This window comes from Castor canadensis, chromosome 7, assembly GCF_047511655.1.
Source record: "Castor canadensis chromosome 7, mCasCan1.hap1v2, whole genome shotgun sequence".
NCBI classification, from domain to species: Eukaryota; Metazoa; Chordata; class Mammalia; order Rodentia; family Castoridae; genus Castor; species Castor canadensis.
The window spans coordinates 151,448,767-151,469,273 of record NC_133392.1 but is presented as its reverse complement, the minus strand read 5'-3'; the positions used below and the strand labels follow the sequence as shown (position 1 = coordinate 151,469,273).

Sequence of the window (20,507 nt, the reverse complement as noted above, 5' to 3'; positions counted from 1 at the left end):
GATAGAAAATCCACTTGTACTTTTCCTGTTGACCCAAGCTTATGTATATATGTATGTTATGTATAAGGAAAGAAAAATTAACTGCCTACCTGATGGGAAGGAGGCTAGAGGGAAATTGTCACTTGTGGCTATATCTGCCTTTAATAAATGGGCCTTAAAATTTTTTTCCTTGACAATAAGGTTTCACTGTGTTGCCCTCCCACTTCAGTCTCTGGTGTGGCTTGGACTGCAGGTAGACCAACTCCACATGGCTTAGATTTCCTTAGATTGTGTTCTTTTCCAATTCCTTACCATTTAGGAAGTTACTTTTTTCTTTCTTTTTGTTTAATGAATTTAAGGCTGGGGTAGTTAGGCCTCACCATCACATTGAAGTCTTACGCACCATTTTGTTCTTGTTGCGGAGCTAGGGATTGAGCCTGTAGGTTTGGTATGCACTCCATCCCCAGCCTCAGAAAGTTGAAAATGTAATCATTGATGTGCCCGGATAAATTTGTTTACTTCTTAAAATTACTAGTCAGTATGGCATTGTTACTTTCTTCCCTTCCCCTTCCCCTTGTCCTTTCCCCTTCCCCTTCCCCTTCCCCTTCCCCTTCCCCCCCTCCTTTTTCCTTTCCTTTCCTTTCCTTTCCTTTCCTTTCCTTTCCTTTCCTTTCCTTTCCTTTCCTTTCCTGTCCTGTCCTGTCCTGTCCTGTCCTGTCCTGTCCTGTCCTGTCCTTTCACCTTGAGCCACTTCATCAGCTCTTTTTTGTGATGGGCTTTTTCAAGATAGGGTTTCTCCAGCTATTTTTCTGGGTTAGCTTTGAACCTCGACCTCTTGATCTCTGCCTCCTGAGTAGCTAGGATTACAGGCGTGAGCCACCAGTACCTGTCCCATTAGTACTTCTTTAATGCAAATTAGATTGGAATCTAAGTCCAAAAAGTGGACTGTTTTTGGCTTTTTACATGCCTGTAATCTTAGCCCTTTGGAGGCAGTGGGCAGTAGACAGGGTCTTCCTGTGCAGCCCTGACTGGCCTCAAATTCACAATACCTTAGTCTCCTAGTGCTGGGATTATAGGTGTGCACCACCCCGCCTGGTCATAGTATATTTATTGTACTATACTACAGGTGTTCATTGCAGTTTAGATTAACATTTCAAACTTGGATCTAAACTTATGAACTCAAATTTGGATCGTTCTGTTGTTTCATAATTTATTTTTAAAAACTGTTCCTCTTTTTAGTTATCTGGTCAGCAGATGATTCAGACAGTAAAATTCTACATTTTGTTTCAGAATTGGTGCCATATCATCTGGGGGATCACATTTCTGTTACTGTTTTGTATTTTATTTTATTTTGGAACAGGGTCGCCTGGAACTTGCCATCCTGCTGCCTTAGCCTCCCACTACACTTTATTATAAACTGTTATCACCGTCAACAGATCATTTTCTCTCCACATTTTTGTTGTTTTGTTTTGAGATCAGGTCTTATGTAGTCCATGCTGGCCTGATCTCTTTTCTTCTTTCTTTTCTTTAACCGGTACTGGAGTTTGAACTTAGGGCTTTGTGCTGGCTAGGCAGTCACTCTCCTACTTGAGTCATACCCCTAGCTCATGGCCTTGGAACTCTTGATCCTTCTGCCTTATCCTTCTGACTGTTGGCATTACAGATCTGTGCCACTACACTTGATTTTCTCCATTTTTATAATAAAGTTTATATGAAATTTTTTATTGTCTCATTATTTCAGTAGCCAGAAATTCTGCTTTTATCCACGTTTGTTACTTCTTTTTTTACTCACTGTTGCTAAGGAATTTTGCCATACATAATATTGGTGGTGTCGTAGTTAAAGTATTTACCTTAGTAGTTACTTTATGACTTATTGAAATTTCTTAAATAAGCACATAATACATCCTATGTTGTAGCTATCTGGTGACCTTATGAATAATCTGGTAGCATCTGGAGTATTTATACTTATATAACAAACATTTTTTCTTTTGTGTTAAACCTAGCAGTGCCTCACACCTGTACTTGGGAGGCTGAGATAGGGAGGATCAAAGTTTGAGGCCAGCCTAGGCAAATAGTTTGCAAGGCCCCATCTCTAGAATAACCAGAGCAAAATGGACTGGAGGCGTGGTTTAAGCAGTAGAGTGCCTGCTTCTCAAGCTCACTCAAGCTCATAGCCCTGAGTTCCAAAACTGGTCCCACCAAAACACCTAATTTTGTTAATGTGAATTTCAGTGATAATATCTTGTGCTATTCAAGATACTGTTTACTTGGTATTAGTAACATTGTTTGTGCTTGATAACCTAAAAAAGTTTTTCTTTTTATACATGGAAAAATTGAAGCCTGATCAGTTACCTGGCAGTGATAGCTTGTTCTATCTCAGGCTTTGCTTTTTTTTTTTCCCCCCCTTTTTTGGTGTTTTTAAGATGGTCTGACCTTGAGCCCCAAATCTTCCTTCTTCAATTTTTGGTTTTGTTTTGTTTTTTTAAAAATAAAGTTAGGTTGTTTGAGGTTTGGCGATACTGGGATTTGAATTCAGGTCCTCAAGCTTGCTGTGCACCAGCTCTAAGGCTTTCTGATTTGTTTCTTTTGATGCCCGGAATTGAAATAGGACCCCACAATCAAAGCTTCAAAGCCCTTATCTCGAGGCTTTTATTCCTATCAGTTTGTTTTATTTGTTGGGCCTAGTATGTGTGAGGCTCAGGGTTAGATCCCTAGCACCAGAAAACAAAAAAGCAGTTGGTTTTATTTGTAGCTTAACTCCCTCTTTTTCACTCTTACTGACGTTCAAGCTAAAAGAAATAAAAGTTCTGACAATATTGGCGCTCTGGTGGTTCACACCTGTAATCCTCACTCCTTGGAATGCTGAGATCAGGAGGATTGTGGTTTGAGGCCAGCCAGACAAATAGCTCACAAGACCCTATCTTCAAAATAACCAGAGCAAAATGGACTGGAAGTGTAGCTCAAGGGGGCAGAGTGCCTGGTATGCAATGGTGAAACCCTGAGTTCAGATCCCAATTCCTCCCCTCCACACACACAAAGTAAGTTCTGGCAATAATCTCATGAGGTTTTCGGCTTTTGCCTTCATATGAGACCGAAGTAAATGCTGTGTGTAAGTTCTTAGTTTTCTTGAATAGCTTTAGTTTCCTATAAGAATGTATAGTATATTTAATTTTGAGGAAAGCAGTAACAAATTTTTTCTCAACTTAGGCTTGGACTCATTTGTCTGGATATTTTAGTGATTGTCCTGAGTTTGAAATTTGTAGTTAGAGCAAATGACAGAAACTACCATAGGTCATTTCCTCTGGTTAGTGTGCTTAAGATGGATTAACCACCAGAGTTACTGGCTTGCAACATTAGTCTTACCAGGGAGGAAAGTATGAAGCAATATTTTACAAAGGCCTCAGCATTCATATATAACTTTCTATTAATCTGTTTGAAAATGCTGTGAATGCACTGAAGACTATGGCAATCTTTATATCTAGTACTTAAGAATTTTGTGTTTCTCATGCATCATAGGCATATTAAATTTAATAAAATATCTCTCTCAATCTGACTGTAGATGTCTTCATGTTCTTCAGTCCACTGTCATCCTTTTTGAGGATTTTACTAAACTGAGGAGAGCAATCAATTTCATTAATTTTTCTCACATTTGCCACTGAGAAGAGAGCCTAAACTAAGAAGACTCAAGTAAATTATGTATTTCTTCATTAGTCCTTCAAAAATTTTTAAACAAAATTACCTAGAAAATTATTTTCGGTATTTTATTTCCTATACATTAGCAGGAAATAACGGTACTGCTACTGATGATCATATAGGATGAGCACCCCTAACTTGAAAATCCAACATTGGAAATGTTCCAAAGTCTGAAACATGACACTACAAGTGGAAAATTGCATGCCGTGAAACTTTCATATGTAAAATTATAAAAAATATATTGTATGCATCTACATTCAGGCTATGTACATGAGATATATATGAAACATAATTGAATTTTGTGTTTAGATTGAGTCCTATACCTAAGATACCTCATCATATATGTGCAAGTGTTCCACTGTTTGAAATCCAAAGTGTTTCTAGCTCTGGGTGTTTCAGATGGAAGAGACCCAGCTAGTAGAGCAGTGCTGTTAAGGTATTGAGCGCCTGATGTAGTCCAAGCCCTACCTGTGGGTTATTTCATTTAATTCTTAGTAAGTACTATTTTCACTATTTCCATTTTGCAACTGAGACTTAGCAAAAGGTTAAGCGATTTGTCCAAGGACGTATCACTCATATCATTCTTGGCTCATATATATCTGAGGTCTCTGGATCTAAACCCATTACACCCATTGTTCTGTTATTATTCTCCTAAGTGAATGTATTTACTAGTCTGTTGTCCCACCCCTCCTCGCTCCCTCCCTCCCTCCCTCCCTCCCTTTTTTTTGAGACAGGGTCTTGCCATGTAGCTGGCCTGGAGCTAACTATGTAGCCCAGGTTGGCCTTGAATGTGCTATTCTTCTGCCTAATCCTCCCAAGTACTGGGATTACAGTTGTGAGCCACCATGCCTGGCTCTCACTTTTTTTTTTCTTTTAAGAAAAAATGTTCAGATTACTCATAGCTTGCAATACTGCCTGTGTTACTTTTGCTTGGCATTCTCAGGGCAGTGTTTACTGTTTTCTACTGCTTCTGAAGATTGAGTGTAGCCGGGTGCTTGTGGCTCATGCCTGTAATCCTAGCTACTTGGGGTAGAGATCAGGAGGAACTAAATTTAAAGCCAGCCCTGGGTGAATAGTTCTCAAGAATCTCTAAAACACCCAACACAATAAAAGGGCTGGTGGAGTGGCTTAAATGGTAGAGTGCCTGCTCTAGCAAATGTGAGGCTCCAGTACCAGAAAAAAGAAAAGAAAAGAGAATGTGACAGATGGGGAGAATATGGGGTTTCTAGAAATTCCAGACTTAATTTCTTTTCGTTTGTTCCCTGTATAGCAGTGATTCCAGCAGTAGTTCAAGTGATGACTCTCCAGCCCGATCTGTTCAGTCTGCAGCAGTCCCAGCACCTACTTCTCAGTTGCTTTCATCTCTTGAAAAAGATGAGCCCCGTAAAAGTTTTGGGATCAAAGTTCAGAACCTTCCAGTACGCTCTACAGGTAAAATTTTATAGAACTGCACTTTCCTTTCAGGTACTATTGAGGAGTGAGATAGACTAGTCAGCTTGAATTTTCTACACTGTAGTGAAAACACATTTTCATTTTGTGGGTCATCAACATCTAATGTCCTGTAAGAAGAAGCAGGTGTCTGGAGGCATGGCTCAAGTGCCTGCTTCACAAGTTTGAAGTCCTGAGTTCAAACGCAATAAAGGATAAAGCAAGTGATTATTATAACTTTGTGTAGTTTAATTTCTACTTTGTTGCCCTTATACACAAACAAAGATTGTTATATTTTAGGTAAACATAATACATACACATACATATTTACATATACTTACATATTATATGCATAGGTATTTGTACATACAAAGGTTGTCTGTTAGGCATATAAAGAAAGCATGGTTTGTTTTTGGATAAATATTTTTCTGGATTAAATATTTTGGTATTGGGAAATTTGATATAATGAAATTTTACAAATGCTGTTATTATGTATTAGTACTATTAATATGTTGGTTTGAAGTCTTGTGTTATCCAAAATAACTTTGGGTATAAAATTAGGGCAAGAAACCCCTTTCAAAATATTAATATTAATATTTTGGGCTAGAGCATGGTGCAAGTGGTAGAGCCCTGTCTAGCAAGCCCAAGGCCCAGAGTTCAAGCCCCAATACTGCCAAAAAGTAAAACTAAATAAATCAAATAAAATATTAACATTTTTAAAAGAAGAAAGCCGTGAATAGTGGAAAAGCCTAATCACGAAGCTGTTCTGTAGTCTTTCCTCCTGTTACCCCAAATCAAACCCAGATTTTAAAAAATTTTATCTTTTATTTATTTATTTGAGAGTCTCCTATGCAGTTCAGGCTGGCCTGAAGCCAGCCTTAAGCTTATGATCCTCCTGCCTCTGACTCCTGAGTGCTGGGATAGCAGGTGTGAACTACCACACCCAGCCACACCAGATTGTTTTGTTTTTTGTTTTGCTTGCTGGAAATCAAACCCAGGGCCTTGGATGTGCTAGGTAAGTGCACTAGCACTCCTGATATTTTTAATTGACAGTTGACCATACTATACTGTTGTTTCCATTAAGTATATTGACCATGTAAACAAGTTTAAACTGTTAGTACACAGGTCATAGGAAATAAGTGTGTTATATTTGAACTACTAATTTTGACATTGAGTTTCTGATGACCTGATGGGGTTATAATAATTTGTTGTTGTTGATTTTTGGTCCTTGGAATTGAACCCAGGGCCTCTGCATGCTAAGCATGTGCTGTACCACTGAGCTACATCCCCAATCATAGAGTATTTGAGAGCCCACAGAATTTGTCATTGAGATGTGACACCTGGAAAAGTAGAAATACGGCTTTCCTTCCTAAGTCGTCACAATGTTTATTTATTATGAAAGTATTAAACGTATCTAAAAGTAGAAAGAATATTAAAACAAACTCCTATTATCCCATACACCATATTAAAAATCATTGCCTTTTGTGGAGACAGGGCTTGACTATGTTAGCCTAGGTTGCCTTTATACTCTCCATCCTTCTGCCTCAAGTGCTGAATTACAGGTGTGTGCCAGCACACCTGGATGACATTTTCCCAATTTTGATTTATCTGTTCCTATCTTTCTCCTTTCCTGTGTGGTTTTAATTTTTTCTTCAGTGAATCCTTGACGTTACACCGTTTTATATGAACTTAGAGGAAAATACTTTGGGCATTTTCCCAAACGACCAAATCCATTCTTACCCAAGATCATCAATATCATCATCTTAACACCCAGTTTATTTTTGGAATTGTACAGTAATCTTTCTTTTTTCTTTCTTTTTGGCAGTACTGGGGCTTGAACTCAGGACCTCAAGCTTGCCAGGCTTGCTAGGCAGGCGCTCTATCACTTGAGTCACTCCACCAGCCCTCCTTTTTCCTTTTATTCTTTTTCTGTTTTCTTTTTGAAAAAGGGTCTGCTTAATATAGCTCAGGCTGGCCTGACCCTAACATCCTCTGCTTCCACCAAGTGCTGGGAGTATAGATATTTGCCACCACTCCTGGCCAGAACTATTCTTTTTCTTTTTTTGGGGTGATACTGAGGTTTGAACGCAGGGCCTCATACTTGCTGGGCAGGTGCTGTACCATGTGAGCCACCTTGCCAGCTCCAGAAGTACTCTCTTAAATACCTTTTTAAAGTTATTTATTTGAAGAAGTAATGTTTCAGCCAGGCAAGGTGGCTCATGCCTATATGCCCAGCTGTTATGGGAGGTAGCAATCGAGAAGATCGAGGTACAAGGCCAACCTAGGCAAAAAGTTAGCCAGACCCCAACTCAGGAAACAGGTCCAGTGTGGAGGTGTGTAGGCCAGAGTAGGAGGATCTTGGTCTGAGACTGGCCTGGGCAAAAACTCAAGAACACTGTTCAAAAAAAAAAAAAAGCTACAACTGGGGACTTAGCTGAAGTGGTAGAGTACTTGCTTAGGACTTTGAGTTTAAAACCCAATACTGGGGGGGAAAAAAAAAGGTAATGTTTTGATGTTACCAGAACTTGGGTAAGAAGTTAGACAAGAGGTTTCATAACATGCTTATTGAACTGCATTTGCACTAGAAATTAATTTGTTTCTTTTGGAAATTTAGATACAAGCCTTAAAGATGGTCTTTTCCATGAATTTAAGAAATTTGGCAAGGTGACTTCAGTACAGATACATGGAGCTTCAGAAGAGAGGTACGGGTTGGTGTTCTTTCGGCAGCAAGAGGACCAAGAAAAAGCATTGACTGCATCGAAAGGGAAACTTTTCTTTGGCATGCAGATTGAAGTGACAGCATGGATAGGGCCGGGTAAGAGACAAGGAAGCCTGGTTTAATCACAAATGACATTTGCTGTTTGTTATCCAGTTCATGAGTGTGTAGTATCAATATGCTGGATGTGAACACTCTTTTGTGTTTGTTTAGACTTTCAGCATCATTGCTTTTAAAGCATGGTTATGTTTATTGTTCACCTTACAAACATTGTGTAATGGAGAGTCCAAAGGGCAGCCTTCCCAAAAAGATTGAATTGATTGAGATTAGGAGAATGACAGCAGAATATACACTACTTATAAAATAGACCATGTGCTAATACATTTGAGGAACTCAGCAGATAGTTTTATTTCCATTTTGCCCAGCACAGCACAAATTGAATCTGTTAACCTCAGTGACATGGCCTTGAAATACAGTGACTAAGGACTGGGACTACTTCTTACGGGGAGACCCACTGAGAATTTAAAGCGATCATTTTTATTAACTTGAGGCTGTAAGACCTATTGACTGTAAGGCAGGAAGGCTCATACATTGCTTGGGTCAGTGTTTCTCCTGTTCCAGAAAACCTGTAGTGTTTGTTTAAAAATGGAGTCTTTAACCCAACCCCAGCTAACTGCTTCAGAATTCAAACAGTCAAGTTTGGGAATCTCTGATTTAAAGTGACATGTGAAACTCAGGAGCAGGTGGCTCATGCCTGTAATCCTAGCTACTTGGGAGGCTGAGATTGGGAGGATTGTGGTTCAAGGCCAGCCTGGACAAATAGTTCTCCAGACTCTATCTCCAAAATAACCAGAGAAAAATGAACTGGAGGTGTGGCTCAAGAGGTAGAGCGCCTGCTTTGCAAGTGTGAAGCCCTGAGTTCAAACCCTAGTCTCATCAAAAAATAAAGTGACATGTGAGTAAGTTAATAGAAACCTTAAAATTCTAGTCATCTTTTAAATTTGAGATAAACTTTAAGACTTTGCATGGAATTTATGGTCCGTTTACAGGGTAAATACTGGGATATTCATTTTATTTGATAATTAAAAGGAAAACATAACTTCCTTGATAAGAATATGTAAATCTTACTTACAATTAAAATCGGGCACAGAATTTGTGGTGTAAATGTTGTAAAACATGCATAATTTTATGATGGAATGCAGGAATTCAAAGGATGCCTTTGCATTCCTTTCCTTACTGACTTTGAGATGCACTGCCCTAATTATACTGGGCTAAGAGTAGCTCAGGAGTTCTTATTAGAACATTGGAACAGGTCAAAACTACTTGAAAAATGTTTAGTGTGTCATATAATATATTTAAAATCAATCATAATAAGCAATGAGGATCTAGTCTAGGGGCATTCAGTGACTCTGATCTTCAAGTTGTAGGGCTAGCTTGAGATTTTAGCTATAACATTTTTTTACCTAACTCTTTAGCACTCAGGAAACAGTTCAGTTTTAATTTAACCACATGGCACTGAAGATTTTAAGAAGTTTGGTTCAAGCATACGAAAGGACTGGAGGTGAGGTGTGGTGCAAGCTGTAGAGCACCTGCTTTGCAAGTGCAAATTTCTGCGTTCAAACCCTAGTCCCAACAAAAAAAAAAAAAAAAAAAAAAAAAAAGGAAAACCAGAGGTACTTTTCCCAGTGAGACAACATTAAATACTGGCTTAATGATTCAGTATTTAAAATTAAAAATATAAATGCTTTTATTTAAATATATCCATTGTACTTAATACGTATCTATATTATCTGGAAGCAGACGAATCTGAGTATGAAGAGTAGGTTATAATTATGCCATCATAATGTTAGTCATAAATGGATTGAACTAATTGCTTAGGTCAAGGACCTTTTTACAAACATCCAAATCCAAGGTACCTGTTTTGCTTCTGAGCGTGTACTTTTTTATTCTTGTACATAGCATTAGGATCTCCTAAACATGAAACTGGAAGAACAAGTTTTTTCTGAAGATGTATAGGTATTAAGATTTAAGCCTGTCCTGAAAGTTGAGTAGACTACATATGAGAAGCATGTTTTTCTTTATTCAACTAGTGTTCCAGTTTTGAAAATTTACATGCTATTTGGTGAAAAAGAAGCCATTGCAGATTTTAATAGTTGCACATCATGCTTTACCTTTCTGAGTCTTCCTCTGTCTTCTTCTGTTTCCCTCTCCAATGTCCACCTTACATTGGTTGGATAGTTTCAGGAAGACTGAATTGAGTTGAAAATGATATATGCCCCTGGGATATGCTGGAAATACAGAGAACAAGTATTATTACTTCCTGGACAATTTCTGGGTCTACCTGACCCTGCGAAAGTGCATACTCTTTGATGAAACTGGTAAGATTAAACCGAGCTATCAGAGTCATCAACTGGAACTAGGAATCAGAGTGAATTTCAGTCATCTGAGGGTGTTTTTCTGGCAGCACTGGATTTGAACTCAGGGCCTCATGCTTGCTAGTCAGGTGCTCTTACCACTTGAGCCACTCCACCAGCCTTTTTTTGTGATGGTTTTTTTTTTTTTTTTTTTGAGAACTATTTTCCCTGGCTAGCTTTGAACTGGATCCTCTTGATATCTGCCTCCGAAGAAGCTAGGATTATAGATTTGAGCTACCAGTGCCCGGCTGTTTTTCTTTAAATAATGCCAGCATTGTCATTGATATCATCACTAAGTGACTTTATACTAAAGTGACTCATTATCATTAAGTGACTGATACTAAAGACTTTGATTCAAGCCAGGCACCAGTGGCTCATGCCTGTAATCCTAGCTGTTTGAGAGTCTGATAGTGGGTGGATTTAGGTTTGAGGCCAGCCCTGACAAATAGTTCAAGAGATCCTATCTCCAAAATAACGAGCAAAATGAACTGAAGTTTTGATGTAAGCAGTACAGTGCATGCTTTGCAAGTGTGAAGCCCCTGAGTTCAAATCCCACACACAAAAAGACTGTTTGAGCCAAGTTGATTTTTGTATGGATGTGTGTATTTATAAAGTGTCTAGGCTGGCCTTGAACTCAGTTCTGTATCTGTCTTCAGCGTGCTAGCATTATAGGTGTGTGCCACTATGGCCACATTGTGTTTTTGATAACTTTTTTTTTTTTTACATTAAAAAGGTAGAGAACATGCAATACTGAACTATAATTATCAACAAGACCTTGAATGTTCCTTCCCTAGATCAGGTTAATAAATAGAACATCATCAAAGGGGTGTGAATGAGTTAGAAATTAATCCAGGGCTTTTGATCATAAAAAATAGAAACCTCAAGGAAAATTTAGTCAGCTTTTTTCTATTTATCATTGGAGACCATACACCGCCAAAGAAGATACTTTGTAAATGTTGATTCAATCAGTTTGCCTGCAGTCCCATTCCGCCCCCCCCAACCCCCCCCCCCCCGCCCCGCCTTTTTTGTTTGTTTTTTTTGAGATGATATTTCAGCCTAGGCTGGACTGAAATTCTTAATCCTCCTGCCTCAGACTCCCAAGTGCTGGGTTACAGGCATGGACCACCACAGCTAGCTTTGTATAGTTCTCCTGTATTTAGATTGGTATGATATTATACTATTAATGTGGCAAATAGGAAATGCTAAATATAATAACATTGGTAAGTAGATATTATACTATTAATGTGGCAAATAGGAAATGCTAAATATAATAACATTGGTAAGTAGAATTAAATAATGAAGATGGATTTTTTTGTGTGTGTGGAACCAGGGCTTGAACTAAAGGCTTTGCAGTTGGTAGTCATGTCCTCTAACACTTAATCCTTGCACTCAACCCTTTTGACTTTCATTATTTCTCTCTCTTTCTCTCTCTTTTTTTGGTAGGGCTGGGATTTGGATTTAGGGCTTCACACTTGAAAAGCAGGCGCTCTGCTGCTTGAGCCACGCCTTCGTTTGCTTTCATTATTTTTTGAATAGGATCTCCAGTTAATGCCTTGGGTCAGGCTGAACCAAGATCCTCCTATTTACACTTCCTGAATAGCTGGGATGACACTACAACCTGATTTTTATTGATTGAGATGGGGTCTCGGTAACTTTTCTTGCCTGGGCTGGCCTCAATCTTGGTCTTCCTGATGTCTGCCTCCTGAATATCTGGGATTATAGGTGTGAAACACCATGCCTGGCTTCACTTAGAATTTTTGCTGGAGTTTAAAGTCTATGTCTGTGTCAGTGGTTATTTTTAAAAGAAATCTACTTAAAGAGTGGGGGTTCAAGTGGAAGAACGCTGGCCTTGCAAGCACAAGACTCGGTTTCCCTCCCCCAGACAAAAACACATAAATTTAGGGGATTGAAATTTCATCCAATTTCAAGTCTGTTTTCTTCTTCTCTTTTAATGATAGGACTGGGGTTTGAACTCAAGGCTTTGTGCTTGCAGAGCAGGTGCTCAGCTGCTTGAACCACACCTCCAGTCCATTTTGCTCTTGTTATTTTGGCTGTAGGGTCTCAGAATCTATTTCCATGGGCTAGCCTCATACCTGGATCCTTCTAATCTCAGCCTCCTAAATAGCTCAGATTATAGGCTAAGTAGCTCAGATTATAGGCATGAGCCACCAGCACCCAGCTCAAGTCCATTTTCTATGTAAAAGATTAAACAAAGTGTTATTTCATCCTTTTTGGGGGCAAATTTTTTTAGCTTTTGTATTCCTAGCCTGAGTTAACACGGGGTAGCTATTCTGAAAGTGTTTATAGTGTTTTAGTTTGGGTGAGTGGTTGTCCAAAGCCATTGTTTCTGATATTTGAGTTTTTCAGCTTTTGGTTTCTTGAGACAGGGTCTTGCTATGCAACACAGACTGTCCTTGAACTCACGATCCTCCTGTCATAGCCTTCTGGGTGCGAGGATTACAGACATATACTGCCAATGCCTGGCATGAGATTTTTCTGTATGTGTAAAGTATACCTTAACTCTCTCTTCTTTGTTTTACTCCACCTCCATGCCACTTACAGAAACAGAAAGTGAAAATGAATTTCGCCCCTTGGATGAAAGGATAGATGAATTTCACCCCAAAGCAACAAGAACTCTCTTTATTGGCAACCTTGAAAAAACCACTACTTATCATGACCTTCGCAATGTCTTTCAGCGCTTTGGAGAAATTGTGGTATGTTGCTTTGATGATAAAAATAGTTTTAGATCTTTGTCATAAAACATACATTTGGGAAGATGATATTTATTGGTGTAATAAGTATTTTCCCATTTGCTCTGTGCATTTTTAATTCCTATAAAAAGATAATCCAGAGAGATCCTTTTTTGGTTCATGAGCATGATGATTGGGTGTTGACGCCTCTGCGTGACATGTGCCGCCCTCAAAAGATGACCCAGAGAAACACTGCAGGTCCTGTTCTGTTTATGTACATAAAGTCTACAACTTGTATTCGTCTAAGGATATTTTTTGCTCATCTGTTTCTTACCGTTTTTGTCCATTGGTTTCTGTTGTAATGTCATGTGTACTACTGTGAACTGAAAGGAAAATCTGGAAGAGAAGACATTTGTAAAAAGCAGCAAATTGGTGCGTGCTCTTGTGTGACCACAGTGCCCATTAAATATCTGGGGACTACTAGGATGTAGGTGTCACGTGCTGGAAGGTCTACCCTGTTTTGAAGTCGTCATTTTTTGGGAGGGGGAGCAGGGTATGGAGTATTTTGAAACAGTGTATTGCTATGTAGCCCACACTGGCCTGGAACTCACAGTGTAACCCAGGCTGGCCTCAAAATGATAACCGTCCTGCATGTGTATGCACACACACACACCCTGACCACACACCCCACACTGAGGTACCACCATGCCTGACTCCTCTTTATGTTATATAAGACATTCTTATATTTAGAGATACAAGAATTTTTCTGTGTTTTAAAACTTTAGTCAATTTGCAACAAAAAAAATAATTTTGTTACATGTGTACTCTTTGGATATGCTATTTTCTGTATTTGAAAAAACAGGGAAATTCTGATTTTTCAAAATTATTTACTAATAACAGTAAAGAAATTACTCTAGTACATTGACTTAGGAGAGTAAAAATGTTATTGGTAGGAACAGGTGTTAAGCTGTCCTGGTGTGTGTGTATATTCATGTCTGTCTACTTGCCCATCCTTTTTTACACTACACTGTTGAGCTAAGCAAAAAGATTCTTTTTTTTTTTTTTCTTTTTTTGATGATATGATCTGGTCTTTTTTTGAGACAGGGTTTTACTACATAGCGGAGGCTGTCCTTGAGTTTAAGAACCTGCCGTAAGGGGTGATGGAGTGGCTCAAGTGGTAGAGCACCTGCCTAGCAAGTATGAGGCCTTGAGTTCAAACCCCAGTACTGCAAAAATAAATAGATAAATAAAGTAAAATGAAATGACTTCATAGTGGTTTAAGTAGTAGAGTCCCTGCCTAATGAGTGAGGCCCTGTGTTCAAACCCCAGTCCCACCAAAAAAAAAGAAAACCTGCTTTATCCTTCTTCCCAGGTGCTCAGCCTTAAACCTCGTCTGTCTCTCTCTCTCTCTCTCTTTTTTTTGGGCAGTACTGAGGTTTGAACTCAGGGTCTCATACTTGTTAGCCAGGTGCTGTACCACTTTAGCTTCTCTGATGGTCCTTTTTTTGTGTGCGTGTTGGGTATTTTTGAGATAAGGTCTTTCTTTTATTCTGCCTGTGCTGGCCTCAAACTGTGATCCTCCTTATCTCTGCCTCTAAAGTAGCTAGGATTAGAGGCATGAGCCACCAATGCCCTGGTAATTTAGTCTTCTAAACAAAACATTATTTAATTTGGCTGATCTAAACCTCAATTTATAGGAATTGGGGGCAGCAAATAGAGCATTTGGTAGAAAAGGAGAAAATAGAAAAACCATAGTTAGAGAGCTATACCAGCAAAACATTCATCTTCCTTTCTTTCCCAGTTATATTGATTTTGCAAGTTCTGTTTTTATAAGAGTAGCATACACTCTTTAATTCCAGCTCTACTTGCCTACCTAGATGGGTGAGTTGATCACTTGCCTATCTGCTCTCCATTTTCTGTCTGTAGACTTTTACCTATATATCATTTAATTTGTTATTTGTGATTCAAAAATCTTTTAATTGATAAAACTTTTAGATGTACCTGTATTTGAATTTAACTATTTAAATTTTGGAGCAGCAAACAAAGGTGTAGTTGGGCATCTCCAGGATTGCCAAAAATGGGGTGATTATTGTGTTTTAAGAGTTGTTCTCAGCCAGGCACCGGTAGTTCACTCCTATAATCCTAGCTACTCAGGAGACAGAGAGATCAGAGGGATTGCAGTTCAAATCCAGCCTGGGAAGATAAAAAAGAATGTTTATATAAAAAGAGTTGTTCTCAGTGGTTATGTTGATTTTCTGTTTGAAAACCAAGCTGTCATGTTAGCAGTTGCTGACTATTACTACTACTTTTTCTTATAATTATTTTGGCAGTACTAGAGTTAGAATGCAGGGCTTCTGTACTTGCTAGGCAGACTCTTGTCACTTGAGCCAGAGCCACACCTCCAGTCTTTTTGCTCTGGTTATTTTGGAGATAGGGTCTCACTTTTTGCCCAGGCCAGACTGGATTGCATTCTTCCTGTTTTATGCTTCCCACCTAGATAGGACGACATGTCTATGCCACCATGTCTAGCTATTGGTTGAGGTGGAATCTCACCAACTGTTTGCCTGCACTGGCCTCAAACTTTCATCCTTCTGAACTCAGCCTCCAAGTAGCTAGGGTTTACAGGCATGAGCCATTTTACCTGGCTTATTTATTTATTTATTTATTTATTTATTTATTGAGAAATTGGTGTATGTTATCTAGACTTATCTAAAACTTCTAGGCTCAGGTGATGATCTTATCTCAGCCTCCCAAGTCCTGGGACTACAGGTGGGTGCCACTCTACCTGGCATCATTAGTGTTAACTATTTTAAGTGGCACACAAACTTTTGGAAAACTAGTCTGCTGTTTATTGATGATAGATCATGCTGTAGGTGGAATAACTGATTTAATGAATTTGCTCACCAGTGTTCGGATTTTTTAATTCTATGTAACAGTGAAGATTAGCTCCTCTTTACCATTTCTTTGAAAATTTTTGAGTATAGATTATTGCTTTTTTTTTTTTTAAAGACCCATTGAGTAGCTCTTTAAATGTATTACTCATTTTGCTGTTTGCAAGTTTTGATTAAGTGTCTTAAGGAGGCTTGTATAACCACAGTGCTTATTCTGTAATTCATGGCCCAGGTCATTATTGTTTAAGTACAAGTTTTGCCGTCTGGTTTCTTTGAACCATTTTCCTGTCTAAGACAGGTGTTTTCCACTATCTCCTTTCAGTAGGTAGGACAGGAGCATCAAGGAACTGCTACAGGTCTTGTGCATTTTGAGTAGAAAGGGTTATTCCTATGTGGAATATTTCTTTAACGTAGCGATGCTGTTCTGGTGCATCTTCACATAGTGATTCAGGTATTTATATAGTCACTCATTCTGAATATGAGGTCATTTTGAGACTCAGCAATCCAGCCTTGGCTTAATTGGATATACTGGCATAGTGATATAGATGAGTCTTGATACAGGAGTGCATGTTGTACTGGATGCCGTGGCTCATACCTGTAATCCTAACTACTGGGAAGCTGAAATCAGGTGAATGGAGGTTCAAGGCCAGCCTAAGCAAATAGTGTAAAAAAACCCCATCTCCAAAATAATAGAGCAAAATGGATTAGAGGTGTGGTGCAGACGGTAGAGTACTTTCTTTGTAAGTGCAAAGCCCTGAGTTCAAACCCTAGTCAATCCAAAAAAAGAAAAAGAAAATAAATATTGCATACTTTAAATCACCTTTTTTTTTTTTTTTTTTTTGGGCAGTACTGGGGTTTGAACTCAGGGCCTCACACTTGCTAGGTAGATGCTTTTAGTGCTTGAGTCATGCCCACAAGGACTAGGCTTATCATGATTTATTTTCTTGTTGGGGTATTGCTGAGTGGTATTGATTGGCTTTTTCAGGATATCGACATTAAGAAAGTAAATGGAGTTCCTCAGTATGCGTTCTTGCAATACTGCGATATCGCCAGTGTTTGTAAAGCTATTAAGAAGATGGATGGGGAATACCTTGGAAATAATCGCCTCAAGGTAAACGAATTTGCATAAATTATTTTGCTGTTCCAGTTTGTTTTGTTTTTAAGATTTGGTGATTTTGTGCATATATCTGATAATTTAATGTTGCAGTAGTTGGTTAGGTGACCATAAAAGTCATCCTCATCCTATCATATTACAACATGAACTAATGCCTGGTGAGCCAGGCAGGTTTGCTGCTTTATTGTAAATTTCTATTTGGTTTTAGTCAGATGTTTCCCACTTACAGTGTCAGTTTGATGGGTTGGAGGTGTAGCTTATTGGTACAGAGAGTGTTTAGCTTGCGTGAGGCTTTGCACTTAGTACATAGCCCCTTAAAAAAATAGTTGATAAGATTCCTATAGAGACTAGTTTTCTGAGCATTTTGTAGTTGAATAAAAATTGTGAACTTTACTAATAGAAATCTCACCTTTTCTATTCAGCTGGGGTTTGGGAAGAGTATGCCTACAAACTGTGTGTGGTTGGATGGGCTCTCCTCAAGTGTGTCGGATCAGTATTTAACACGACATTTCTGCCGGTATGGGCCTGTGGTAAAGGTAGGTGAGGGGCTTGTGACTTTGTTTTCTTGCTACTCCATTCTTTCAGTTCCAATTTCTAGCACTGTCTTTTCCTTTTAACAACTTGGCACTTTAAAACTCTGTTGAAATTTGGTCTAGAAGGTCATTTAGATGCATTAGCTTATGATATGATTATTTTCAATAAGTATTTTGAGTCTGGTGCCCATGGCTACATCTGTAATCCTAGCTACTTGCAAGTTTGGGAACATGAGGATTGTGGTTTGAGGCCAGCCTGGGAAAATAGTTCAAGAGACCTCATCTCCAAAATAACTCCAGCAAAATGAACTGGAGGTGTGACTGGAGTGGTAGAGCACCTCCTGTGTAAGGACAAAGCTCTGAGTTCAAATCCCAGTCCTGGTAGATAATTTTGAAGGATCAGAGATACATCTTGGTGATAGAGTGCTTCCTTAGCCTGTTCAGAGCCCTGGGCTCAGTCCCAGCACCACAGAAAAACAAAAACAAAAGTTCTTTTTAACCAACCAATATGTTTGAAATTTTTTTAATTATAATTTTTATCAGGATATATTCGTTATATGGGGGGAATTCATAGTGACAATTCTGATTAGGCTTACATTGTACATTTATTAAATCATCCCCATCGTCTCTCCCCCTCAACCCCCTCCTTGTCCCACTTAAAGCAATTGCGTGAGGTCTCTTGGTTATATTTCATGTAAGTTTATGAAGTCCATCAACCATATACCCTCACCTTAATCTCCTTCATTCTTCCCCCACCTCACTGTACCTATGTTACAGTCCTGTCTTTCATTGTTAATATTTAAGTTGATGTTCAAAGGGGTTTCTCAGTGTAGCCTCACTGTGGGGTATTCTTTACTTTGATCCATTTAACCCCTTCGTGCTTGAAAATACTGAAACTGCTCTACAATTAAATAAAATAGAATAGAATCTTTCATACTGATTTTTCTGGGAAAAGAAAACAATAGAATCTTAAGAGATTTTTATAATTTTCTCTCACCATAAAATTAAACAGCCTCATTATATAATTATTCACACTTACACTAAAAATCTAATAAGACGATTTCTTTTTAAGCATATGACTTTAAAGTTCATACAACAGACTATTGATCTGATTAGTGTTGTTATATATTACACACCCACGAACAACAAGAAAAGGATCTTGGGTCCCATTGCCATTGTGTGAGGGTAAAGATTTAACTCCTTAAAAGCATATTTACTCTGTGATGGACCCATTGGATAACACTGACATTTATTTAGGTGTAGTTTTTGTTGTTTGGAAAAAAATACATCTTAAAGATGGCCTATATAAAAATTCAACAGCTTTAAAACAGTAGTGCTATTTATAAACAAAATTCACTGAAATTCTTTTGTTGGTTTAGCATTGTAATTTTCCCCCCCTTTTCAAGTTTTTTTTTGGAGGGGGGCTGGGATGAGGGTTTCTGGGTTTATACTCAGGGCCTCATGCTTGCTAAGCAGGCACTCTACCACTTGAGCCACTCCACCAGCCTTTTTTTTTTTTCTGGAGACAAGTTCTTGCTATATATGTAATGAGGCTGGCCTGGAACTTGCTGTGTAGCTCACATTGGCCTCAGACTTACAATCTCTTGCCTCTACCTCGTAAGTGCTGAATTCGCAGGTGTGTACCATCATGTTTAGCTAATTTTTTTTTAACCAAAAATAGAAGAATGCTTTACTTAAATGTAATACAGTAGTCAGTCAATATGGAAAAAAAATATACAGAAAAACAAAATAAAGGCATAATAATATATCTTAAATCACAATATCCACGAGTCCAAACAGTCCCTGCTCATTTTATTGTGTGTTACTATTATGACAGGCTTCATTAGGAAAAGCCTGACTTTTTTTCTAGAATAAAATATATGTAGTGATTTTTCTTGGCCATGTCCTTGTGACTTAGAATTTTATTGGGGCTAACACTAAATCCAGTGGATGAGGTTCTTAACTGGTTTCTCTTTTGTTTTGTACAGGTGGTGTTTGACCGCTTAAAAGGCATGGCCCTTGTTCTCTACAATGAGATTGAATATGCACAAGCAGCTGTAAAAGAGACCAAGGGGAGGAAAATTGGTGGGAATAAAATTAAGGTGTGACTTAAAGGGAAGCAAAACAAAATCATATTCAAACCTCACCTCACTAATAACTGGACATTTATAGGTTGTCAGCAAACGGAATGATTTATAGGATATGCTTTACACGTTCTCAGCTTTAGGGGGAATATTGCAATTTTTATATGCTTGTCTACTTGTGGACACAGATCTCTTAAACCACCAGCCACAGGTCCTCCCATAGCAGTCCTCTCATTCAAGGAAGTGTCTTCTCACTGTCCTGGGTACCTGATGCTCATGTACAGGCCCACATACAGGTACTATGAGTGGCTGCACTCAGGGTGGTGAAGCTTCCTGAAGGTCCTGCCTCCTCCTTTCCCCTTCTCCTAGAGTGTGGGTAGCCACTGTAAGCATTTTTTTTTTTCCTGGTATTATTTGTTGTTTGAGTGAATTGTGCTCTTAATATCTAATGGTTAGATTAAAATAAAATGATAAAGATACTGTTAGCTAATAGCTATCATACATATTGTGACTTTGAGGGCCTCTGTAAATAAATTTGAAATGTTTTTCCATTTTCTGCTATAACTGTTCTAGCAAATGTATGTGTAATGCAGATTGCTAGATTTAATTGACCTGATTATATTTCATTGTCAACTTAGAATCCTGGCAGAGATTTCAGTTTTCCATTTTACTTTTTATTCCTTTATTTATTTATTTATTTTTCTTTTGGAGACAGAGTCTATATAGCCCTGACCAACCTCAAACTTGTGGTCCTCCTGCCTCAGCCTTCTAAGAGCTAGGATTCTAGGTGTATACCTCCACACCAGGCCTTTTCACTCCTTTTGAATTGGGCGCTGGAACCTTAAGTTACATTTGTCCAGACTTATATAGAAGTTTAGAGACTTTAGGTTAACAAAATAGAGCTTCTGGGGGTTGGCAGAATGGCTCAGGTGGTAAGAGCGCCTGCCTAACAAGCATGAGGCCCT

At 38.6% G+C, this 20,507-nt stretch overlaps 1 protein-coding gene and 1 pseudogene across 5 annotated transcripts in view; both read left to right on the top strand.

The window, feature by feature from the left end:
• Positions 1–20,507, top strand: part of Spen (spen family transcriptional repressor) — an 86,503-nt gene that overhangs the window by 39,917 nt on the left and 26,079 nt on the right. For 4 of the 5 annotated variants that reach the window (XM_020173221.2, XM_074081260.1, XM_074081261.1 and 1 more), the window contains 6 exons: positions 4,943–5,103; positions 7,715–7,915; positions 12,793–12,944; positions 16,797–16,922; positions 17,348–17,461; positions 19,447–19,560. In XM_020173221.2, the coding sequence (XP_020028810.2) occupies positions 4,943–5,103; positions 7,715–7,915; positions 12,793–12,944; positions 16,797–16,922; positions 17,348–17,461; positions 19,447–19,560 (868 nt within the window). The remainder of the gene's footprint in view (positions 1–4,942; positions 5,104–7,714; positions 7,916–12,792; positions 12,945–16,796; positions 16,923–17,347; positions 17,462–19,446; positions 19,561–20,507) is intronic. The other variant, XM_074081258.1, reaches the window with a different exon arrangement.
• Positions 13,086–13,160, top strand: LOC141425401 (small nucleolar RNA U13; annotated as a pseudogene).